Source organism: Boleophthalmus pectinirostris, unplaced genomic scaffold, assembly GCF_026225935.1.
Source record: "Boleophthalmus pectinirostris isolate CB_2022bp ecotype Guang Dong unplaced genomic scaffold, ASM2622593v1 HiC_scaffold_23, whole genome shotgun sequence".
Lineage (NCBI taxonomy): Eukaryota > Metazoa > Chordata > Actinopteri > Gobiiformes > Gobiidae > Boleophthalmus > Boleophthalmus pectinirostris.
This window is the reverse complement of record NW_026571207.1, coordinates 31,011,172-31,029,560: the sequence shown is the minus strand read 5'-3', so window position 1 is coordinate 31,029,560 and position 18,389 is coordinate 31,011,172. Positions and strand designations below refer to the sequence as shown.

At 40.8% G+C, this 18,389-nt stretch overlaps 2 protein-coding genes across 4 annotated transcripts; both read right to left on the bottom strand.

Moving 5' to 3' along the window:
* Positions 1–6,335: 6,335 nt before the first annotated feature.
* Positions 6,336–14,134, bottom strand: cxxc5b (CXXC finger protein 5b). 3 transcript variants are annotated; one of them, XM_055159168.1, is made up of 2 exons: positions 9,887–14,134; positions 6,336–9,116 (listed from the first exon to the last, which is right to left on the bottom strand). In XM_055159168.1, exon 2 carries the CDS (start codon positions 8,973–8,975, stop codon positions 8,118–8,120), a length of 858 nt encoding a protein of 285 aa, XP_055015143.1. In that variant the 5' UTR covers positions 8,976–9,116; positions 9,887–14,134; the 3' UTR covers positions 6,336–8,117. The 3 variants fall into 3 exon arrangements, with proteins under 3 accessions (XP_055015143.1, XP_020773531.1, XP_055015144.1); XM_020917872.2 differs by lacking the exon at positions 9,887–14,134 and adding an exon at positions 9,749–9,824; XM_055159169.1 differs by lacking the exon at positions 9,887–14,134 and adding an exon at positions 9,673–9,806.
* Positions 14,135–14,490: 356 nt separating this feature from the next.
* On the bottom strand, positions 14,491–18,218 carry zgc:110843 (uncharacterized protein LOC541492 homolog). Its single transcript, XM_020917856.2, has 3 exons — positions 18,061–18,218; positions 16,346–16,548; positions 14,491–14,986 (listed from the first exon to the last, which is right to left on the bottom strand). Exons 1-3 carry the CDS (start codon positions 18,107–18,109, stop codon positions 14,897–14,899), a joined length of 342 nt encoding a protein of 113 aa, XP_020773515.1. The 5' UTR covers positions 18,110–18,218; the 3' UTR covers positions 14,491–14,896.
* Between the last annotated feature and the right edge of the window lie 171 nt (positions 18,219–18,389).

Here is an 18,389-nt window from a genome sequence, read left to right as displayed (position 1 = left end):
TTGCGTTCATTTCCTGAAGATTGATCCAAACCTAAACCCAAGTCTTAGCTTATTTTAACCCGTATCTTAACTTTAAATCGTGTTGTTGATCTATTAATAAAGGGTTTACGTCACGAGGGGTTGATGTTTGTCCTCAAAAAGAAGGCGGGTCCCCATGGATTAAGTGTGTATCAGTGGTTTTCCGACTCATCTAGGAGTGTTGCCATAGCGATTAACAATTTCAAACAAACTCCTACATCTGATGAATTTGGAAAAAAGTCCGCGAAACGTTGCGTGTAACAGAAAGCTGAAACCCACGTGTACAGATTTTAGTCCCCACACCGAGATAAATACCCGCCCACGAGTCACGCGCACTGCTGGCACACACACAAACACCATTACGCACACACTTTTACGCACGCACACGCGCACTTACGCACACGCTCGCACGCACACACCGTCCCCCCTGACTGAAGGCTCACAGGAAGTGCAGCCGTGGCCCAATTATAGCGTGACACCTCGGGCCGGCCGTCGCCATGGTTACGTCTTCCCTGCGGTCCCCCGGAGTGTGGCGCCGAGGAGAAGGTCTTATCAAATCAGCTATCGTTACGGCAACCGGGGGGAGAAAAAACTACCAGGCCTGTACTGCGAAATATAGAAAAAATACAAGCACCGCAGCCAACTGGACCCAGCCAGCTCGGTCCTGGTTTGTGGAGTCCACGATTTGCGCATAAACAATTAAACCGTGAATGAAATGGGAAGACTACAAGACTGGCCTCGCTCTCTCTCTTTCTCTCTCTCTTTCTTTCTCCCTCTCACACTCCCTCTCTCTAGTCTGGCCCTCATAGGTCTAAGGGGAGACAAAGGTAGTATCTTAATTTCAAATGCGCATGTGGGCCTACGCTTCAATGGACAGTCTCACCTCCTCCCACCTCGTCATAACACTTAACCTTTGGAAAAACGACTACTACAAGGTGTAATGATTGGGTCCAGGACTGCCTTTAAATACAGTTTGGAGTATATTTTAAAATGCGTTCGCAATAATTTGTTGTTATTAATGGTCATACCTTAAAGGGCCCATATGACGCTATTTTCTGATCTATGTTCTAATGTTGTTTCGTCATCGCAAAGACACCTGGAGTTGTGTTTTGTTTCACTCACACATGTTTAATATTTAGGCTGAGTTCTTCTCACAAACTGAAAACACTCTGTTCCACCTTGTGATGTCATGTGGCAATACAGGAAGTCATCGTGTTTATAAACTTTGTACACCCTCACCAGAATCATTTGGATAATTTCAGTCCTGGAATTGCCAATCTCTACTGAACTAAAAGGTAAAAGGAGCTGTTAACTACTGCTTCATAACATCACAAGGTGGGACAAGACATTTTGAGCTTTGGAGACATAGACAAACTTAGAATAAAGAGTTACTCAAATGTGTGAATGAACAAAACACATCTTCAGATATGTTAAAATAACATTATAACATGACTAAAAGCTCAGTCAGTTTTGTGTAATATAAAACCTTTAACCTAATCGGATTTGGTTATTGCTTTGCCTGAAATGTTCCCCAGTATGGCATTAAACATAACCTTCATGGAGACAAGCAGGTGACACCACTAGGCCAAATTACTGATCAGACATGTTTTTATGAGTATCTTCTAGCAATAAAAAAAAACCTGTAATTGAATAAATGCAAGCTATATAAGTTTAATGCCATATCGTGGAACATGGGAAGTACCACCGCATGACATCACAAGGTGGAACAAAGCCTTTTGAACTCTGGACGTGTAAACAGACTACTAATAAAGAGTTACACAAACATGTGTGAATGAAACAAAACAGAACTCCAGGCATGTTTTTGAGGAGGTAACAAGATTACAACATGGCTTAAATCTCACAAGGGTCAGTTTTGCGTACTAAAGGACCTTTAAATATGACACCATTTCACACTATCCATGGGGTTCAGAGCGATGAAAACTGTGGCCACAGCAATTAACATTTCAGAACAAAATATCATATGCTATTCTGAAAGGGGAAAGTCCTCAAAATGTCGCCATAAACAAGTAACTCAAGAGACCCGTGAGTAGTACAGTTGCTATTACACAGTTCATATTTGCTTGTCTTTTTGGTCAAACATGAATACACAGACAAAAGGCCATAAACAACTGCGTTCAAATTCAGGAGTAAAGGTCAAACAGGAGGCGGAGGCGCTGTCTTCATTTCAAATGTGTTAAACTGGACTGAATGAGCTGTCTCAACTATTTGCACTGTAGTATTACTCATCAAACTACTACTATTACTACTACTACTACTACTGCTGCTACTACTACTACTGCTATTACTACTGTACTCTACACAGGCTACTGGGCTACTACCGTTAGTACTACTACAACTACTAGTACATCTACAACATCTACTACTAATACTACAAATACTATTAAAACTACACATGATACTACAATACAAGCTACTGGGCTACTACTACAACAACTACTACTACTATACAACTCCAACTCCAACAACAACTAGTAATACTACAACTGATACTACAACACAAGCTACTGGGCTACAACAACAACAACTACTACTACTACAACTACTGATACTACTAAAACTACAACTACTAATACTACAACTGATACTACAACACAAGATACTGGGCTACTACTACAACTACTGCTACTACTGCTGCAACTACAACAACTACTACTACAACTACTACAACTCCAACAACAACAACTACTACTACTACTACTGCTGCTAAAACTACAACTGATATTAAAACACAAGCTACTGGGCTACTACTACAACTACTACTACTGCAACTACTACTACTACAACTACAGCGACAACTCTATTATAACTGTACTCTACATAGGCTACTGGGCTACTACTACAACTACAACTACATACTACAACAACAACTACAACCGTTACAACTGATGCTGCAACTAATACTACAACTACTACAACAAGAACAACAACTACTACAACTGTACTCTACATAGGCTACTGGGCTACAACTACAACTACAACTACAACTACATACTACATACTACAACAACAACTACAACCGTTACAACTGATGCTACAACTAATACCACAGCTACTACAACAACAACGACTACTACTACTGTTACGCTTTGTTCAGTGGTCTCTTGTAAGGCCGTCTGAAAGCACTGAATTAAATGAGAGCCGGAAGTTCACTGATGACACATTGTTGTTGCTCGCACCAACATGGACCGGCAAAGTCTAACCTTGAGTCAGCAAGGCTATAACTCTCAGATCTTATTTTCTGTTCTTTGGTAGGTAACACAAACACATTTCATGCCAAAGTCTACCGATGCAAATACAAAATGAATATCATAGCACATTGTCCTTACTTAAACGGGGTATTTGACTTCTGTGGGGTATTAACTGCGAACACAGAACATATTTAGATCACCATGTTACCTTTTATTGTTTTGAAAATTTGCCCAAAACAATATATGAACATGTTTTTTTGAGTTTCACTTCACTGCATCCAGCTAATGAAACTACTGCACATCACATCAGTCAAGTTGTTATGCACAGTTTTGTATCATGTTTTTGGGTTTGAATAAGGCTCGGGAGAGATCGCTAAATTACTCAAACATGTATCAGTGACATCTAAATCTTCTTTAGGCATGTTTTCGATGAAGGAAAAACATTGTAAGATGGTAGAAAACTCAAAATAAGTTAAATTTGCAGACATTACAATCTTGTCTGTGGTTCAGAACACACATTTCTCGTGATGACGGGGAATAAATGAGCGAATCGCTAAACTGTGAATCTGAAGTGAGAGAAATGTTATTTTAGTTGTAAATGACAGATGACCAATAAGCTCATGAGTCACAAAAAAACAAATCTGATTGGACGATTTTTGGTTGGATTTGAGACATGACGGAGGGAGTGAGGACCATCGATCGGTATATTAAAAAAAAGAAAAATAGCAAGATCTCATTCCGGATATTCCAATCTGGCATCTGAAAACAACCAATATTTCGATACCAATACAATACAAAACCTGAGCCGGACTTGGAGGTGAGAGAGAGCCTGTAGCATAGTGATAAGACTCCAGCCATTAGGTGAATCATAATCCTCCTCACGCACATGCACGCGCACACGCAAACACACAAACTCAAACAAACACACACAAAATCACACACAATATACCAGTAGGCCCATATTACACTATTTTTTTGATCTATGTTATGTTTTTTCTAATCAAAAACAGACCTCAAGTTGTGTTTTGTTTCATTCACACCTTTAACACACAAACACTGCATTTTAGTTCTTCTCTCAAACAGAAAACACTCTGTTCCACCTTGTGATGTCATGTGGTAATACAGGAAGTGCTCCATTGTGTTTTTAAAACTAAGTAATTCTTCACGAAAACCATTCGAATCATTTCACCCCTGGAATTGACAATCTCTACTGAACTATAATGTAAAAGGAGCTGCTAACTTGAAAACTACTGCTCCATGACATCACGAGGACAAAATGTTTTGAGTTTTGGAGACGTAGACAAACTAATAATAAAGAGTTACTCAAACATATGAATGAACAAAACACATCTCCAGGTATATTAAGGTAACATTAGAACATAGCTATAAGCTCAGTCAGTTTTGTATATTATAGAGCCTTTAACCTGATCGGATTTGTTTATTGCTTTGCCTGAAATGTTCCCCAGTATGGCATTAAACATAACCTTCATGGAGACAAGCAGATGACACCACTAGTTCAAATTATGTTGACATGTTTTTCTAAGTATTTTCTAGCAATAAAAACACCTGTAACTGAATAAATACAAGTATAATGCCATATTGTGGAAAATTCCAAGCAACGCACTAACCTCTCCATGGAGACAAGCAGAACCTGTACCTTCACCATAGAAGGTACATAGTGCACCTTTAATGTTTTTGCCAGCAATAACTGAACTGAACATTTTCTCCCAGAAAACAGTAGGTTTTGTGTTTTCTTTTTATACAAATGGACAATATACAGAAATATTAAAATGGTTGTTTTGAAGATAAATAAATGAAAAATTAGAAAACTGGGTAAATGTTTTTTGGTTTTTTTTTAGTGTAAAAAATAAGGGTGATGTGAGTCCAATGACTTTTTGTGCAATACTTTAACTCAACCAAGACACTTAAAGGTGCATTGTGTAACTTTTCTGGCAGAGGGTCTGTCAAATGCTTTTCTCCATGGAGATGTTATTGCTTTTTCACAGTATGGCATTAAACCTTTCTTCATGGAGGCCAAACCAGATCAAGTTACAGGTTGCATCTGTGGAGAGGCGATACCACTCACAGTCAGAAAGCCTGTTTTTCTAGGTATTTTGAGCCATAAAACCACCTGTAATTGAATAAATGTAAGGTAGAACTGTTTAATGTCATACTGTGGAATATTCCAGACAGAGTAATGACATCTCCATAGAAACAAGCAGGTGACAGACCCAACCACAAATTACAGAGTTCACCTTTCACTTTTAACTCTGATGGATTACAAAAACAAATATCTACTGTAAATCGTAAACCTGCTTTGTCTAGTTATTGTATCATGTCAAAGATATTAACCATAAACCAGGTTTAAACATCTGCTTTTGGACAGTTTTCATCTTACTCCATTTAAAGGTGCACTATGAAACTTTTCTGTTGGATGGTCTGTCACCTGCTCGTCCCTGTTGCTTTGCTTAGAATACTCCACAATATGGCATTAAACTCCATGGAGACATCAAGCCAGCGATACCACAAGGCCATGGCCAGGTCAGATCTGTGGAGAGTTTCTCTAAAATGTTTTCTGGCAGGAAAACACCTGTAATTTAAAGGTGCGATGTGTAACTTTATTTGTCTTATTTTATAGCTATTTCCAGAATGTTCCACAGTATGGCATTAACAACATCTGTCTCTTGCACTGATTAAATTACAGTTTTTATTGCATAGAAATACCTCGAAAAGCATGCATTTCTACTGTTAGTGAGCTCCCTCTCCACAGATCTAACCTGTAACTTGGCCTGGTGTTGTGTCACATATTTGTTTTTCTTTATGAAGATGCATAAGTTTAATTCCATACTGTAGAAAATTGTGATGAAGATGTTGAACTCTCCACAAGAAAACTTACACAGTGCACCTTTAAAAATGCTAGACATATATTTAATGCCAAACTGTGGAACATCCCAGGCAACACAATAACATCTCCATGAAATTTCCAGGAAATGGCCCCAGAAAAGTTACACAGTGTACTTATAAAACTATAGCGGCTTTATAAGGTTAAAGGACATTTCCCGTTATTATTATCATACACCACACATGCTGCTGGACCTGTGCTCTCACCCACTCACTTTTATTTCAAAACAGAGCTATACAGTACAAGTTGCACATGAAATAATTTAGCCTAGGCTTAAACTCATTCATTTTCGATGCAGCGACGTCATAAAAACTGAAAAAAAAAAAAAAAAAAAAGTTTCAGAAAACATTTTGGCGACTTATTTTTGAACAACAAATACATCCAAACTGCAAAGGGATGTAAAAAAAGACAATAATGTTTTTTTAATCCAGCTATGTACATTTACAGTCTATTTACAGGTTTAATATGCTCACACATTGGTATCCTTCGGTCTTGCTGCCATTCGCTGATTGTCAATTTACCATGTGACTAGGCATGGGACAGTGTCGATATGAAGTAGAATTTGGTCAACAGTATTATAGTAACAATGGGGGTGAAATCAAATCAAATAAAAGGTCTTGTGGCGTTTACATTGGTAGAAAGGAAATACAATCTGAGAATTCATTTAATTGATTGATACTTTGCAGCTGATGTCAACAATATCTCTCTGGGGGGGTGATGCTAACCGGAGGCACTGCTCTGTCTGAAGCTCTGGTACTGAAGTTAGACTTAATCTGAGCTTTATCTGATCATAAAGAACTAACTTTGCTGGGACGACAACAGTTGAGTTGATTTGTAGTGTTAAACAAGCACCATTCAAGCTAGCATTTCTCAGTTAGTCGCCCTCACCTTTTTTGTTGAACCTCAAACAAATTCATAACAACTTGTATTGATAACATTATAATTATTGTTTTCAGAATATCTTAAATGTTTTGGCTGTGTTTGCTATGTGTGCAATGTAACCATGGTAACTGCTGAACATACATGCAGAACACCCCCATGGCAAAGTATCAATAAGATGTCTTATCAAACTGTTATTGACAAACAGATAACCTGATGTTGTGGTTTTTAATAAATAAGCTTATTCAATAATAATCATTGACAATTATAAATAATGGAAATTAAAGACATATTAGACACTTGAATGTTTTTGTTGCTTAGTATGTGTATTACCAGACCTGCCAGTCTGTAGCTTCTCAAATTGACCCATTATCATTTCCCATATTTGGTAGCAATAGTGTTTAGGTTAACAAATATTACAAATGTCTTGAGCACTTTTAATTTTTGTTTATAACATTATAACAAAACAACTGAAGACATTTTTTGCTAAAATCTTGTTTGATTCTTACACATCAGGTTTAGACAGTATAGCATTTTAACAGTATTAAAAGGAAGTGTTTTCAGTTTTCATTTGTAGCACAATTTCACCGGCCTTTGAATGCGAAACCTTATTCATCTAATCGCTAATTACTCATCTCCAATATCAATTGAATGAAATTAAGAGCACCAAATTGCTGTTATTTTTGTGACATCAACAGCAGAAGCATCAAAAGTGGTTACAGACATCAACTCTGTATAAAAGAGAACTAAAGAGTGTGCATTGCCACAATAAGTTTAAATCCTTAATTGTAAAGCCCAACATTTAGCTCTGAGTTTGTCTGTCATTTAGGCCTACTCTAAACCAAGCTCCTCCTGGTCATCAAAAGTACTTTAACTTTAACTTTACTTTACTTCAGTATAAGTTACTCCAGTGCTTTGTTCTGTTTTTGGTACTTGAAGTCGTCACTTCTTTTACATGGACGCAGTAATAACACAGAGTTAATACTGTGATTAGACCTCAGTGAGACCTCAGACCATCCCATGCCTAGATGTGACAACTGTGGACTTTCTCTCTGGAGCTTTACCAGTGTCCTCTCACTCTGCTCCTTCAGAATCACACCTTAACTTCACTATCCATCTAGAGCCCTGGGGCTCCGCTCCTGTGACATCCCCAAAGTGAAGTCAGAGCCCCTCAGACCTTCAAAGCCAGATGCCCTCCCATCCATGCCAGGCTTTCTCTTCAGCTCCTCACACTTCCTGTATTTACAGATCTGGTGTCCTCTCTTGCGGTTGCGGCAGCTGCTGCACTGTTCACAGTTTGTCTGGCGTCGACACGGGACGCACTCGCCACACCTCTTCCTCTTCCTCCGGCTGCTGCCTGCACCCCCGACAGAGCTCGGAGAGAGACCCTCGGCCCCCAGCCCGTCCGAGCTGTCCGCTCCCAGGGCCGCGCTCCTCCACTGGCCTCCTCCCATTTGGAACCCCGTCAGAGGGAACAGAGCCGGGCTGAAGGGGAACCAGGCACCCAGGTAAGGCTGGTAGTCCGCCCCACATCCAGGTGAATCATCCTCTTCCTCCTCAGGGCTGGAGCCGTCTCCCCTCTTGCCCTCCGCACTGTCCCTCCTGGTAGCCCCAGGCTGGGCCCCCGCCTGCTCCGCTGAGGCCGGGGTAAGAGCCAGGAGCCCCGCCCGCATCAGCAGCTCCGCAGCGTGCGCCAGGTGCAGCCCGCTGGGAGACTCCCACATGTCAGGCCACACCGCCACCGGAGCCCTGCGCGGCTTGTGTGAGGGCTGTGAAGACTTCTGCTGGGGGGCTTCTGAGGGAGGGGGGCCCTTCACCTCCGGGGGGCCGCTCATGTAGTGGGACAGGCTATAGGGGTGACTGGAGCGCCTCAGACTGGGACGCAAAGGCTCGTGGGGGATTTTGGTGCTGCTGCTATGGGCCTGGTCTGGAGACGAGGGGCCCGCCATGTCGACCGCCGTGGACATGGTGCGTTTGGGTTTGTCCTGTGAGACAGAGGACCGAGGGACGAGGGGCACAGGGGCACAGGGGTCGGTGCTGCTGCTGCTTCAGCCAAAAGCCTTGGCCCAGGTCCCTATTCCCATTCTCTGCAGCTCAGCCCTGGAGCGCTGGAGTGAACAGACACAGGTTAAGAATAGAGCACTGCTGGAGGGACAGTCCACACACAGAAATGTAACGCAGCCGCACTGGCCCCTGCACCACCAGTCTCTCCAAATGTTAAAACATAAAGGATTCAGACGTGTCTAAACGCTTTTAGTGTCCAAATACAGAGGAACAGCCCCAGCGCAGAGACACACTGTGAGCCCTGGCAATGATTTCCGCATACAGGAGGCAGTATCCCTTTAAGAATTTCACGGTATATCAATGCAATCAATAACAGAGCGACAACAATATGCAAAGATATGCGCATATGCGCAGGTCAAATGTGGAGCGCGATTTTCAAATACATTTTGACGACTGCTGTTATGTGTGCCAGGCGAAGCTACAGCTTATCAGAGCCACAGCGTACACCGGAGCGTGAAAAACAGGCTGTCTTTTGTCTGGTATCGACGACAAGGAGCGAGGTGCGCAACGATGCAGTGCGGTGGGTAAAAAAAGACCACAGTATATTCCGTGTCCGCGTTCATTAAAACTGTCCTCGTGGTCAAAAGTGCACGTATATACCGTCAAACAGCGCGTGCTTTCACCTCCCCGCTGGTCACTCGCCCCTGTCGGTCAGTCCCGTGTTTTTGACGGTTACCTAAGACGACGGTGCTCGACTGACGCCACGGCGCTGACCACAGTCCGAGTGGTCGCTGCGACACGGCGCGCGCACGAAAAGGCGACAAACAAAAACAGCTCAAATCAACAGGAAGTGAGAGTGAAACACGAGGCTTACCTTCACGAGTCCGGCTGTTTTCTTCTGTCAGAGCCACGATAAAGTCATAAAGTAATGGCCGCGGCTGGAGCGAGGCGGACGGCGGAGCTGCGGTTCCTCCTCCACCTCTCCGTCCCGGAGGGTCTCAAACACTCGGCACGGAATTTGGGGGCGTCGCTCAAAACGCGAAGTGGACTCTGCAGCAGCCGTGGCCACAGCGACCCCGGGAAGTGGACTGAGGCTGGCCACGGGACCGAGGACCGAGGAAAAAACAACATACGTGCATATGTGCGTGTGGAGCTGTGCGTCAGGGCGCGTAAAGACCAAATAACATGGAGAGAGACTCTCATAGAAAACGGTTCAGGATCTGTTCGCGGAAGTGCCCCCTGCTCCAGCACCTGAATGACCCGCAGCTCAGAGCTAAAGAGTATCAACAAAAGCAGACCGACACCGCTGTCTCCAGCGAGATTTGAAAGGCAAATAATGTCACACCAACACAATACACGCTGCTATTAATTACTTCACTAACCTTTGCCAATGTTACCAGGTGTGATTTATCCAATTTAAAGTGAAAATTATTTAACAAACATGTTTTTAAAACAGTGTCTGTGGATATAGCCTACCTATTGTCACAACCGTTAGACGTATTGTGCAAAGGCGTTGAAAACCATAGACCATAACACAACACCATAACGAGACCAATCGCCAATTTTACATTGAAGTATTGAATCTTAAAACCTACTAAAGGGGCTAAAATAACACTATGTGAAACCATATTCATAAGCTCTTGCTATTTGATCATAACTACGAAACAAGAGATGAGATGAAACATTCTATATGGACAGAACAATTTCAGTTTATGGTCTCCATGTTTGACCTATATCCACAGCAGCAGCTGACCCCTTCACTGTGCAGAGTTATACAATAACTCACAGTATTTTACACCCCTAGCTCTTAAATCATGCCAGACTGGCTGTCATTTGGACCAGTTACCTTCAAAACTAAATACATGAACTGGAGTCTGTTTTTACAATACAGGACAAAACCAGGACTAGAACGAGACCAAACCAAGTCTACATTAAAACTAGGACCAATGACCCTTAGCCTGTAACATTTCAAAGCACAATCTTCTATCTTTTGAATGGTCCTCAGAATGTCACATTCTTCCTGCGTCTGTTGTATTGTATCTGCATTCTGGTACAATGACACTTTCATTTAGTGGTATTTAGAATACAGTTACTTTTCTAAAGTCAGAGGGTTTGAAGTATTCTTCCCATCACTGGGAATATGATACTATTTCATAGCCACTTATCCCTCATTTATGCAGTTTGTAAATTCAGTTAAAATTGGAGTAGGCCAGTAATTAATCCTGTGTGCTTTTAAACATACAGGCACTATGCTGTGTATGGCAGCATGAGGATTTTTAGAGGTTGGCTTCACAAACATACACCACATCAAAACTGGGACTAAACCCAGACTAAACCTGAACTAGCCAGGACTACGCCAGGACTACGCCAGGACTACAACAGGACTACAACAGGACTACGCCAGGACTACGCCAGGACTACAACAGGACTACAACAGGACCCGGCCAAGTCTGCATCAGGACTAAAACAGGGTCAGTTCAGGACAACATTTCACAATGATTCATTCTTGGTTATTGTTTTCCTTGCCGAGTATTGGTATTACCGAGAAACATAAATGATACATAAGATTGTAAAGAATATTAAAATACTGAATGGTTAATCTACGCTACTATTAAAATACTATTAAATGCACACTTTTTCCTCTTTAGTTTGACTTGACCCCACTGTATTATTGTATTCGTAAAGTAGTTATTTAATACCAAATCAAAAGTATGTCCATACTCAATTATAGAATCTGTTATCTTCTATTGTCTGAGTGATTAAACTATAAAGCCTACAATAAAATAACCTAATTTATCTTCAGATGTCGTGCCTTTATCAGGCTCAGTAATAACAGCACCATTCATTCATGTTTTTATGGCTACTCCCAGTGGCAGTTACACCTCATTTCCGGGTTGCCTTTATATGATGCACGTGCTGTAGTTGCATTATTCATGCTCGTGCCGCGCTGTAAACACGAGGCTGTCAGTTTAAGGTGACTCCTCTCTCACGGCCGGAGTCCACTCCACCTCTTGTGAGAGTCCTCGGATGCATCTGGCACGAAGCCAGCGCGGCCGTGCGTGAGGGCGCGTGCGTGTGTGCGTGTCACTACGGGAGCAGGGGCCCACCGCGCTCACGCGCACACACGCTGTCTGGTCAGGGGTATCCGCGTACGCACAGCGTCTTCTAGCGGTCAGCCGCGGACACTGCCCCGCGTAACAAGGCCATGGAGCCCCAGGACACTGCAGCGATGACCCCCCCTTCCCCACCCCCTTCCCCCCCGCACCACAACGGCACTTCAGAGGCCCGGTGGAGGTGACCAGCTCACTATACAACTACAGACTGCTTTGTGGTGCTAAATAAGGTATGAAGCTACTCCTAATTAGTGTAATTAACAGGTAACTGCAGTAAACTGTTGTCTGTTATGACAGATGGCCAGAGAAGCCAGTGTTAGACCACCACTATCAGGTACATGGGCACAGTATACGGCACATACTCCACTCCACAGGTGGACTGACAGACACTGTCATGGGACTCTTTGGACCCAAGTCTGAGGAGGTAACTAACAGAAAAAAACAAAACAAAACAAAAAAACAAAGAAAAAAAAAACACGTGTTTGTGTAAAGCCTTTAACAGCACAAACCAGGATCCAGTTACACCTCTTTGTTAAATACAAGTGTTAGTCTGGATTTGAGCCTGTAGAGAAAAGAGACAGCATTTATTTAATATTTCACACAATTTTATCCAATTTAAGACAAACAGCTCCACACAAACCAGCAGAGTGCAATAGTAACATTCAAAAGTACAGCAGCAGTCACACTATAGGGACTTAAGGCTTACACTGAATACAGGATATAAGCATTCTATTAGACACCGATAGCTTGGGACTGACAGAAATCTACTTGGTAGATGTACAAAATAATATAATGGACAATGATTCGCTCCTTGAGTCCCAATACAGGTTCAGATCTCATTAAGACCAGAGTTAGTACAGGTTTAGACCAAGTGCCTCATGTCCTTGTGAGGTCTTAAATTTTGGGCAGTTACATTTTAGCCAAGTTGTTTTAATAATTACAGTTAACAAATTAAGCTTAGTCCTTTGTTTTTAAACTCTTACCGTTTAAATTCAGTTTTAGACCCGGGTCATTTATCAAACTATTCTGTTTTGACAATAGAATGTAGTTCTCCCCAGTGCAAAAATAGTTAGGCCTGAGTATAGTGCTATCTTTAATATTACTATGTTCTAATAAAGCTATTCTGCAAAGGTCCAGTATATGCATTCTTAAATAAGCATTTAGTATCAATCCTGATTTAGTTTATACCTTCTATAGGCACATTCACCAGATCAAAATTGAGACTAAACCCAAAACTAGACCAGGACTAAAGTGGGCTCAAAGCAGGACTGAACAGTGTGACGCAGCCTTCAGTTTAGTCCTGATCTAGTTTGGTACCTGATAGGGAAAATTTCAACACATTACAAAGCTGAAGACTTGAACCATTAGTGACAACCGGCAAGCAAAATGACATCATGGTCTATTAGGCACACGTCCGCCATTGTTTTGTGAGAGACAATACTGCCTTGTTTGTGAAAGTGGGCACTGGTCACTTTGAGCATTTTCAGTGTTTTCCTTTAATAATAAAAAAATAATAATACATTTAAAAAAGGACACTGTACACTACAATTCTGTAGAGCTGTTAGTTAACTTAAAAGGTGCATTATGTAACTTTTCTGGTGGAGGGTCCGTCACCTGCTTGTTTCTATGGATATATCATTGCTCTGCCTGGAATATTCCACAGTATGACATTAATCAGCTCTATGAAATACGGATGGTTTTATAGCTCAAAGGACCTACAAAACAGGCATTCTGACTGTGAGCAGTCACCTCTCCACAGATCTGGCCTGTAACTTGATTTGGTCTGGTCTCCATGAAGACAGAAAGGTTTAATACCATACTGTGAAACATTCCTGGATTTGTAAGGAGCCTTCACCAGAAATGTTTGTTAACTAATAGAAGGGTAGAATAATTAAATGGAGACAAAAAAGCTTCAGTTGTGACTCTTGTGTGTTTTAAGCCATGCTAGAATATAGTTACCTCCTAAAAAAAATGCAGGTTTTGTGTGTTATGTGTTTGTGTGATATGTTTTTTGACTTAAATCAGAAAATAGAGTAATATGGGCTTTTGTGAAGATAAATCAAGTAAATAAAACTATTGATTAAGGCAAATATTATGTGTATAGATGTGGATCTGGCACAAAGCCTGTCATTAGTTAGCAGATACAGACCAGACAAATATCTGAACCCAGTGCACAGTGTGTCATATTTTAAAACAAGCAATTTAAATAATACAAACTTGCTTTAGCTTCACAATGAATCATTAACATAAACATTATAGGTCTGTATAGCAAACCAGTGCAGTCAAACCTGCCAAGTATGGATATATGGGTATGACAGGACATGTGCTACAGTGACCATGGAAGGAAAAAGTGAATAAACCAAGATAACATTTATATAATTATTATTGACTTTAGCGAACACAGTAAGCAGCACTGAATGTAGTTGAGAATTACAACTGTCAAAAACCTTTTACAATTTTCAAATAAGAGCATAAAGATAGATAGAAAGATACAATAGGACAGAAGATGTGTAGTGATTTTCATAGGCCCATTTAAATAAACGCATCACCATGTCCCACCTGAACCATGTTACCTGAAGGATTGTCATCTCATCTCCTTGTCTTAAATTTTACATCAACAGACAAACATAACAAAATAGAAGGTCACAATATTTTCTTTATAGCGAGATGAAAAATATATGTCTTCTTGTTTTGATTTTGATACTCTAATCCTAAAAGCAACACTGTTAAAGTTGATTTATGGGCATTTAGTGGTTTTTAAATGAATTAAATTAAGGGTCCTTTTTCTTGACGATGAGAGGTCCAACGTTGTCCCCAGTTTCTTCATTGTGTTTGGTGTGCGCCCCATCGCAGTATGGGAACTATAATCAGAATAAAATAGGTAATGAAAAACGAATGGACAATAGACAATCTTTGTAATGTTTCATTTAAATGAGTAGGAGACAATAAATACTCGAAAACATGTCTAGCAACAGGGTCAAACAGAATTATAATTAAAGATTATACACGGTGACAGTTTATTGCAGTCAATGTTTATTTTTAAAATCAATAAAAGGATAGACAGAGCCATCAGAGTTTAAAGTGCATAAAGGCTAGACTATGAAAATATATGATATTATATTAAAGATGGTATTAAAAATCTTGCCTAGCTTTTCCTGGTTTGACAATTGAGAAGATTATAATTTTACTTCCTGGTTGGCAGCAGCTGTGACAAATGCTGTGTTCATTTAGCCATCCGTCTCCCGCTCGGATCTCAGATATGACGTCACGTCCACGCTTCAACTGTTTAAGTCTATACATTTATATTTATATTATTTTTATTATGTGTTTTGTGTGTCCTTCTTGGAGAAAAACATGGAGGCTAACCGTGAAACTGTTGTTGCTTTAGCACTGGCTGAATACCAGGCGCTCCAAAATAAGTATGTGCTTCAACTACACAACCTCGAGGAAGAATTCAGTATAAATAGTATAATTCAGTATATTAGAGAAGTGAAAGAGTGGGTGTCGCGTGAGATAATTTTGACAGGTTAGCTAGCAGGAAATGGGCTAAAAACATGAGCGACACCAACTACCAAACCCATAGACAGTGATACGGGCACCGTAAGGTATTGCAGTAATAGAAGTGATTGAAATTGTCATTTAAACCACCAAAGCGACCAAACACAGTGAAAACAGTTCATACTACAAGTGACACTGGGCGCAGCCATCTTGGATTCTATCTCTGAATCCTTGCTCGGTCTCCTCTGAGCTCTTCCGAGTTCTGAGTTCTGCCGTCCAATTAAAAGCGGCTATGCAATATCCTCAGACCTCCGAGTCGGATTAATAATCGAACACACCATTACATAGGAGTGATTTAATTAAGAGTTACCTAGGAACCATGCAGGACCAAGCTCCTCTAATTTACACAATAGTGATGATTAAACTAAGAGATATAGATAATATGTTAAATTATTATTTAAACTGTGTTTAGAATGTAGCACTACTTCTTGTCACATTTAAAACTTTTTTTTTTTTTTTTAAACTTCCACTTGACTTACATAAAACTGAAATGTTTACTACAAGTACAGTACACCCACAATCCTATCCTAATTACACTTTCTCCAAAAGGTAAACTTTGGACAGTGCAGACATTGTTTACTACTGCAGGCATTGTTTGAGCTACTTTTACATAATCAAGCCTTGTATGTGGACAGATTCATTTTAAGTAAATCTCAACAAACCTTCTTGGACTTCCAGCAGCGGCAGTACACAGCCTTTGAGCCGATGTCCTCAATGTCAAAGCTGTGCACCACTTTGGGACTGTCTTTGTTGATGGTTCTGTTCACCTGGTCCTTTTTACAGCAGCGTTTCTGCAAGTAATGACTGACCAAGAAACCCCCCACACCAGCCACCAGTGCCACCGGGACCGCCACCAGGAAGTGCTCTGAGGAGAGGAGACCATTTACATTATCACCAAAACAGAAAAACAAAAATCAAAACTTAAGGAATACATGTGTCAATGTTTTGAGACGCCTTCACTCCAAAACCTTTGTCCAGTTAACGCAAATAAAATTTCTCACAATATGAAAGAAATTTCACAAGACTTGGCTATGACTGATGCTTGCCAAAATACTACATACCTTATTTTGGATTCAAAACCATCCTGTCATTATGAATAGGCAACAATGCCACACTCCTGTGTCCAAGGGTAAGATGCAAAGTGAGTGCCAAGCAACCAGCCCGGTCATGATTCTAAATATAAGGCCTCAACGAAGTCAGAAATGTCAATGCCAAGTTAAAAAAAGTAATGGGAGATGTGGATAGACTTTCTTTGGAAAGGTGATAGCTTCATCGACTACATTAGTACTTCCACATCGAAGTTACAGTATTGCAGTTTGTACAAGTCTTCTGATCAGATGCAAAAATGTGAAGAAAGAAGCATAATAAAACATAATAAGAACATAGCTTAAAGGCTACATAACCACACACGCACATCACATGCTGGGCGTGAGATGAAAAAACACATACAGGCTTTATATTCTCCTTCTAACTCTACATAATCCCAAAAAAGAAAATCATCCATTTTTAGATACATCTTACACCCTCAGTATGACAACATTTTTTTATTTTTTTTTGAATAATTTCATTCATTCAGTCTCTAAGGAGTATTTTTTGACCAGTGCAGTTGGTTTGGTATATTGGTTAGTTATATTGGTTGACTAGCCACAGTGACCAAAAACAAAATGGTAGATGGCCGTTTAGGCGTATAAAACCGTCAGCCAAATGACTTGTGAAAAAGCATTGTCAAAAGAGCTGTATTTTCGCTGAGTCATGGTGCTCACATGTTCCCTCCAACCCTCTTTAGCTCGAGCTGAGCGTTGGGAAACACGATTATAATGCCAGTATATGACCCCTTCTCTATGGTCTATGGAGGGGATAATCCAGGTCCAATGAACATCACATGACACTGGGACCTACACAGCCCCCCTGTTACTAGATTAGAATCTCAAGTGTAGTGGTTAGCAAAAGGCTACTACTTCAGAACAAGTTAGCAGTAACACACAGGCAAATCCCACTGTTTAAAATAGGTCTGTGATTTAAGAGTGTGGCTGCGGTGAAATGATGAGTCGTTAAATGATTCTCTACAAGGCGTGCTAAAGTTGTGCGGCGAACTTGTAGCTGCACAAAACTGTCAAAGTTAGCAAGCGGCTAAATATATGCTAGCTACAAATGACTTCGCAATGAAAGACAAGCTAAAATAAGAATATATCAGATACATTCTACAGAAGTTTTAACTGTTAAGTAATCGGGGCAGTATAAGGTGAACTGTGTGGCCAAGAAGCATATCTAGGTTTGTTGTTGACATCATGCGAAGAGGTAATATTGGGTCAGCGTGTGTCAAGTTACAAAACATTACCGCTCTTCGCGTTAAATTCCCAGTTTTTTGGGGTTTTACCTTTGGATATTCTTAATCCGGACATCTGTGGCACTGCGGCTGAAGACATGGTTTATCGGGGAGACGTGTCGATCCTGTTCACGGAGTTCGGGAAGCTGCAGAAGTAGCAGGGGAAGCGGAGGAACAAGGTCAAAGCAAAGCCGGAGCCTTAACTGAACCCAGTGCGCTGTGCGTCACTACGTCAGAGCTGTGCGTGCTGCGTCAAAATGCGGAAGTGAATATCAGAACGTTTTTCACTTATTTTATTATTTTTATTTTTATTATTATACAAAAATAAAACAAAATACAATACAATATACAGTACAATTCTCATTCGTAGTACTGAATTT

Bases quoted from the DNA above. Each gene is read 5' to 3' on its own strand.
- cxxc5b (XM_055159168.1), bottom strand. From the start codon at position 8,975: ATGTCCACGGCGGTCGACATGGCGGGCCCCTCGTCTCCAGACCAGGCC.
- zgc:110843 (XM_020917856.2), bottom strand. From the start codon at position 18,109: ATGTCTTCAGCCGCAGTGCCACAGATGTCCGGATTAAGAATATCCAAA. The intron at 16,549-18,060 runs GTAAAACCCCAA...TCCTCTCCTCAG, and splicing joins CGGATTAAGAATATCCAAAG to AGCACTTCCTGGTGGCGGTC. The intron at 14,987-16,345 runs GTTTGTTGAGAT...TTCTGATTATAG, and splicing joins GCTGCTGGAAGTCCAAGAAG to TTCCCATACTGCGATGGGGC.